The sequence below is a fragment of the Dama dama genome, chromosome 11 (assembly GCF_033118175.1).
Source record: "Dama dama isolate Ldn47 chromosome 11, ASM3311817v1, whole genome shotgun sequence".
Classification (NCBI taxonomy): domain Eukaryota; kingdom Metazoa; phylum Chordata; class Mammalia; order Artiodactyla; family Cervidae; genus Dama; species Dama dama.
Genome location: NC_083691.1, coordinates 74933947 through 74940913, shown reverse-complemented (window position 1 = coordinate 74940913; position 6967 = coordinate 74933947). Strand labels below are relative to the sequence as shown.

The window sequence follows — 6967 nt, the reverse complement described above, 5'->3', positions numbered from 1 at the left end:
GGCCCGGCGCGGGGCGGGGTGAGCCGCCTGGCCCCGCCCCTCCACTGCCCTCCCCAAAGTTGCCGTCTCCCCCGGGGCCGGCCAGTCTTATGATCCAGTGGATCCTCCTGGGGAGGCCGGGCCGGGGAGAGGGCGCGGGCGCCGAACGGCGGGGGCAGCGGGCGGGCGCGGCGACCGGGGCCCGGGCGGGGATCCGGGCAGCGACTGAGGCGGCGGCAGCGCCCCGGGCCCGTCGCCCCCTCCCCTCGGGCGGGGGGAACCGCTGCATGGGGCCGGGGGATCGGCCCTGCTGCGCTGAGCGGCGGCGGCGGCGGCGGCGGACCCCCCAGGCGGGCTGGGGCTAAGCCCGGGGCCGGGGCGGGGGCTCCGGGGGGACCATGCCCGGAGGCCGGCCGGCCGCAGCATGGCTCACGGGCCCGGCGCGCTGATGCTCAAGTGCGTGGTGGTCGGTGACGGGGCGGTGGGCAAGACGTGCCTACTCATGAGCTATGCCAACGACGCCTTCCCGGAGGAGTACGTGCCCACCGTCTTCGACCACTACGCAGGTAAGCTTCGGAAGTGATGACTAAGGGGCATCTCCCCAGGCCGGGAACTTTGGAGCAACTTTGGATGAGCCCCCTCGCCGCCTCCCCTGCGTGCGCTCCTCCCCCCTCCCCCGCCGCGCCCTCCACGGGGCGCCGGGCCCCACCCCCAGGCTATCCCTCGGGCAGCCCCCTTGCCAACTGGACCCACCCCTCTTCCCACCCCGCCCCCCCCAATACCCTTGCTCAGTCCCGCGTCCCGCGTCCCGGCGCCCGGCACTTCCCAACCCCCTCGGTACTCCGGGCCGACCTCCTTGACCTTCCTACAGTCGCCTTCCCAACCGTCTCAAACCCCGAAGGGGAAGCGTGGCTACGGGACTTGGGAGAAGGGAGTGGGCAGCCGGGGGCCACTTCATCCCAGCCTCACGCCCGCTTCACCGTGAGCCTGGGAAAAGGGGTGGCATCTCCCTGGGAGCTCCCGCCTGCGAGCGCTGGTTTGGGAGGGGAGGGTTCTGGTGGGGAACAGATTGGCCCCAGAGTCTAGGTAATTGAGCTTTTTTCCCCGCCCCCACTTCTGCCCTTGCAGTCAGCGTCACCGTAGGGGGCAAGCAGTACCTCCTGGGACTCTATGATACTGCGGGACAGGTGAGTGTCTTGGCCCCGGCCAACACCCCCCTCCCTTTCCCCAATTTACGGTGATCGCGAAGAGCCTTTAGAAACTGAGGTGTCTAGGAGCGAGGGTGTGTCTGCGAGGGTCCCTCTGGATCAAGTATTTCTTGGAGTCAGCACATTGGGAAAAAGATAAAACCTCAGCAACAAAGGCAGACCAGCCCACCCCACGGGAACCCCTGGGCTGAAAGTTTTTGCCTGTGTGTGCCTTCTGTGTGGTGCCTGGTGTGTGGGTCCCAACTCCTGTTGCAAAGTGGCAGCAGCCAATCCTGAAGCGCCCTTATTTTTAGTTGCAGATGACCAGGTCTCCCCTCACAGCCTTTGTCTGGTCCCTCATTGGTGAGTGGTCTGCCTGCCCGAGGAGCCTGATTGGTGGGAAATGGCATCATCTAATATGATGGGAAGGCATTTGGTCCTGGTTATGTTTATTACAACATCATTGCACTCTGGGACTCAAGTCCCTGAAAACGTAATTTGTGGTGTTACCGAGGACCACAGGGAAAAAAAGAAAAGAAACAACAACCATCCAGCCACTCCCTGGGGCAGGGAGAGGAAGGAAGGGTAGGAGTTCAGCCTGAACCTTGGAGGAAGAGCTTCTGTTGTTGTTCCCTAGGAAGGCCAGGTGACTTTGTCTGGGTTTTCTTTAGTAGAGATCACTGTGCAGAAAGAAAATGCACCCTCCTCCTGTCAGCCTCTAAGCATTATTGGCAAATTAGAGGTGGCTTCTGAAGGATTGAAGTCTCCTTTCTGACTCTGTACCAGCTCCACCCTTTTCCCAAACCCACTTTTGCTGTGGGCCTAAGATGTGTGATGAAGTTTTGCAAAATCCAGCCCTGTGATTAGACCTGAAAATTCAGACGGAAGTTTCTACGTGTCATCCTGACGAGTTCTTGAGGACATGTGGGCAGTTGAGGGCCTTAGAGAGTGTCTGTAGGGAATGGCCAACAGTGCAGTTTCCTTATGTGTAAGATGGGGTGTAAAAATTTCAGACCATTCCCCTGGGCATGTATTATATGCTAGATGCTTAGCGTTGAGTCTGGCACATACTTGGTAGGTCAATAAAGAGGAGGTTTTCTTTGTAACTCATCTAGTTCTGGGTTTCAGAATTGTAGTATCAGGTTAGATTCTGGGAAATGTCTTCTGGGGGCCTCAGTGTGACCTCTGGTTTCTGTGCTGTGAAGTTAGAGGAGCCTCTGAGAGAGACTGTTAGAACAGACTCTATAGAGTAGCCTCAAAAGGGAGACTGTTGTCAGAGAGAGGTGACTAAGGCCACCCCCTCTCACCAAACTGACCCAGGTCAGTATAACTGGTTCTTTTTAGATTTTTTTTTTTTTTTTTTTTGGATGTGGACGATTTTTAAAGTCTTTATTGAATTTGTTACAATATTGCTCTGTTTTATATTTTGGTTTTTTGCCCGGAGGCATATGGGGTCTTAGCTCCTGGTCAGAGATAGAACCTGCACTCCCTGCATTGGAAGGCAAAATCTTAACCTCTGGACCACTGGGGAAGTCCCAGTATAACCAGTTCTTAGCTTTCCAAGGCCACTTTTCATTACCTGCCTTGTAGCTACTCCTTCTGTCATGGACGGCAAGAGGCAGAACCCATTCAATCAAATAAGACCAATGTTTAAGCAGTATAGCTGGTAAACAACAGTTTGAAATTATTGGTTGAAAGGAGAGGTTTTTAAGAATCGTCTCTAATTTTAACTTCTCTCACTAGTGCCTCTTCCCTTTTCTTTGTTACTTGTCACCATGACTGTGTTTTGACCACGAGCCCTATTCAACAGGACGTGTGTATGTCAGAGCTGTTCTGTGCACATTCGTATCTGACTAATATTTGCTGACTTTCTTCTATTGTACATATCAAGCTAGGGTCATTCACATGCAAATATTGTATCATCTTCTTCACTAAACAACCCCATGAGATAGGTGATCCACTATCTTTGCAGATGAGAAAAGGAGCTCAAAGAAGCTAGGTCGCTGATCTAAGGTCACGCAGCTACTGAAGGGTGTTGCTGGGGTTAGGACATGGGTCTGAATATAGAGGTGGTTATATACACAGGAAGCCATGGGAGGTGCTGAGGTAACACCTGGGTTGATTGGGTTGCTTGTATGTCTGTAGACATGGTCCCTGGAATCTTCACAGCTATTCTGAGTGGGGGTTATATGCCAGTCCTGCAGAGAAAAGAACCCAGGTCCAAAGAGTCAACTGCTCTTTCCAGTGGCGATTGTAAGCTGTATACCTAGTGGGATCAATCTATTAGTGATTAAAGTTTACTCTTTTTACCCAGTGGTGGATCAGTTATTCTGTTGACCACGAGGTGGACTAGGCCCCCTTGGTGTTTCTCTCAGTGTCTAAGACTTTTCTTAGCAATAATTCATCTTTCAGCATCCAAGTGTTTATTACTAATAAGCAATCTTAGCAACATAATCCTCAATGAGATTAAATGAGTGCCCACTTTGTACCTGTGTGTGTCTGTGCTCAAGTCGCTTCAGTCATATCCGACTCTTTGCAACTCTGTGGTACCTAGCCCTACACTAAGCACCTGGGGGCTACAAAGAATAAATTTAAGATAGGGATCTGCGATGGCCAATGACAGCATAGGTGGAAGTGTTTGAATTAGATGCCGTGAGTGTTATCTAGGAGGTACTTGTGTTGTACTTGGGCATTAAGGTCTCATGCCTTTATGAATCGATATCAGATTAACCTTATAATAATAATAGTGATCAAGAAACACATATACATATGTAGAGAAATGTTAAAGTCTAAAGGGCAACAGAAAAAAGCCCGTGGGCTTTGGAACCAAATTAGCTTGGGCCCGGATCTCTACTTGGCTGAATTGTTCTTGTGATTCTTACCACATTATTAACCTTCTTTGTGATCTAGTAAAAAATGTAGATAATTAAAATCTGCACTGCAGTGTTGTAGGCCAACTTAAATTGTTTAATGTGTGGAAAAGCAGCTGACACTATTCTTCATTCATAGTAGTAGATGTGTAATAAATATTTGGAGAAATTACTGTGCTCCACTGTAGGCAGTTTTGTGGGGTGAAGGGGTCGCAGGTGGAAGAGGGCAGTGTGTTATACTTGGAGTTGATAGAAATTCCACTAGGATGCCAGATCCTAGAGCCTTTTGAGTGGAGTCATGGTGCCAACTTTGTACTTCAGAATTCCCACAGTCTCCATCACTACCCATGGACACAGTTGAATGCTCCCTTCTCTAAATGCCCTGTTGTATCAGATGGTTTTCCTTTCTCGATCAGAACCTACATCCCCAATGATAGAACTCTTAGCAAAATGAAGAGTTCAGTGTAGAATTTGAGAACCAAGTGGGCTATGTAGGTTTCAGTTGATGCTACTTTGGGAGGTAGGTTGGGATGGGGAAGGAACTCATAGCACTTTCAGATATTCACTTGTGGGTACTTCCCTGATGGTTCAGTGGTTTGGATTCTGCACTTCCAATGCAGGGGGCATAGGTTTGATCCCTGGTTGGGGAACTAAGATCCTACCTGAGGCCAGAAAAAACTATAAAAAGTTTTAAAAAATAAAGTACAATGTTCCCTTGTGTACTTGGGTGCTCTCTGTATTTGATTCATAGCAACAACACCCTCCTCAGGTTGGTTGGGACTTCTAGTCTGGGCACCTACTCTTGGGTTCCCTCTTAAAAAAACTTATTAATTTTTATTTTTTAGCTGCCCTGTTTGGCATTTGGGATCTTGATTCTCCAACCAGGGGTCGAACCTGAGCCCCCTGCATTGGCAGCATGGAGTTCTAACCACTGGACCACCAGGGAAGTCCCATTGGGTCCCCTCTTTGACCCCAGTCGAGTTCAAAGCCATGTAACAATGGCCCAATTTATATATTAAAGAACATATTGGAACAATTCAAGAGGTGGCTGTAGCAGATGACCTCTTGCCTTCCAGAGCAGGCAGTTTCCCTCTTCACCTCTGCTGCTGGCAGAGAGAGAGAAAACATGAGTGTGATGGGCAGTGTTAGTCCAGTCACGTGGTCTGCCTGGGCACATCCCGCACCACCACCAGCATTAGGCCAAAGGGAAGCCCCCCTGTCTTGGCCAAGACCCTGGGTGGCCCAGAAGCAGGCCCAATATTTTACTGCCAAGCTTTTCAGAGTGGAAGTTGTGGACACTCCCTCCTGCTCCCTGGGGCCTGCTGGAGGGTCTGGCTTCCGGCCTGGGCCTCTGCAGTGCTTCTCCTTTCTTGCCCAGCTTTCAGGGCTCTGAGATGGGCTCTGCAGACCCTCTGTCTGCCCACAGAGGGGCTAGAGGGTGAGATTTTCCCCTCCTGCCTTTGTGCAGGGAGCCTGGGGGAAGTGGAAAGGGCTCTGGCAGATGAGCCGGTGGGAGCTGCCTGGCAAGCTGCTCTCCAGCACCCGGCTGATCTCTTAATCCTTGGCAGGAAGGCAGAACTTGATACCTTGAAGAGGGAAGGACAGACGCCCAGTTTATCCCAGGTCCCGGAATACCCACACTCAAGAGGGTGTGTGTTGGGGCTGAGTTTGGGTTCCCAGGAGTTCCAGATTTAGTCACTGCCTCAGTGTGTACACATCCATATGCGTGCTTTGGGGTGTACTGTTGCTATATATGTTAACTTGAACACACACAAGTTCAAGGATGCATACAGGAGAGCTATGAATACCTTAGCTTAGGTGTCCCCGGGGGTTGGTTCAGGGACTGGCAAGGTCTGTTTCTTACTTGTCGTAGCCCAGCAGCTGTGGCTCCCTTGCAAACTCTCTGGGTACCCAGGAAAGCACTTCCCTTCGAGAAGGGAATCTCCAGGGCCAGTAGCCTGGGAATGCCCCGCCTTCTGGAATGCCCCGCCTTCTGTGTTTCCTTGGGCAGCACCCAAGGGCCCAGGGTCATGGGAAGGGGGAGGGGAAAGCCCAGGGAATTGCCACTCATGGAACACCTCCTGCCTTCGGGCCAGCATCCTCACGAAACCTCCCAAGGTGGACTCTTCCCTGCTGAGGGAGTTGAGGGAGTGGGCTTGTGAAAACCAGACCCAGAGAAAGGTTTTCCTTAGTTTGGAGGGGTCTGCGGGGAACATCAGTGAGACTCAGGAAGTGCCTGCTCACGTCACCAGGCCTCCAGGTCCCTGTACCCCCTCACTCACCCTGAAGGACCCGGGGAGCAGAGTTTGAGAGGAGCTGCAGTGTTCCTTTCAGACATCAGCCGCAACAGGTGAGATCCGGGCACTGAGCACCCTGGTTTCCCTTAGTAACCTACTGTAGATTTGTCATCTCTGCATTTTGCTAACCTTTTTAGAAGCTATTTATATCTCTAGCCCGCACTGCATCATAGGGAATGCTGCTTTCCTCCTCCGCCTGGGGAAGGTGGATGGCCTTTTTTGGCTCCAAAGCCTTTGTGGTGGCCAAAGGTCCTGTGTCCCCCGTCTTGGGACTCTGATACAGGTTTGGGATGTGATCCTCTGATCCATCTGGCTTCACTTCTGTCATGATTCTCTTGACGTTTGGTGACATTTACGCTCTGGAAACCAAAGCTTCGCAGCGGGTGTATCAGGAACGGTGTTACAGGTGTGCCCAGATACCATCCGCTCGGCTCTGGGCGGGGGTGGGGGGGAGTGTGCAACCTCCAGGGAGCGGAGCAGATGCGGTCCTTTCTATGTGTGCCAGGATGTGAAAAAGGTGGGAAGCACTGCTTTAAAGCTCATGGGTCAGAGGCCTTAAGGGGAGCTGGGCGTTTGCAGTTTTGTTGTGGAATTGGGGGTTTCAAGAGACGAGCCCTAATGGTATTAAACAACA

General features: G+C 52.0%; 1 protein-coding gene across 2 annotated transcripts in view; it reads left to right on the top strand.

Annotated features, from left to right (window-relative positions):
• Window positions 1-343: 343 nt before the first annotated feature.
• RHOQ (ras homolog family member Q) overlaps window positions 344-6967 on the top strand; it is a 40302-nt gene continuing 33678 nt past the window's right edge. The window contains exons 1-2 of one of the 2 annotated variants that reach the window (XM_061155481.1): window positions 344-545; window positions 1108-1166. In XM_061155481.1, coding sequence (XP_061011464.1) covers window positions 404-545; window positions 1108-1166 — 201 coding nt within the window. In that variant the 5' untranslated portion in view covers window positions 344-403. The remainder of the gene's footprint in view (window positions 546-1107; window positions 1167-6967) is intronic. The other variant, XM_061155480.1, reaches the window with a different exon arrangement.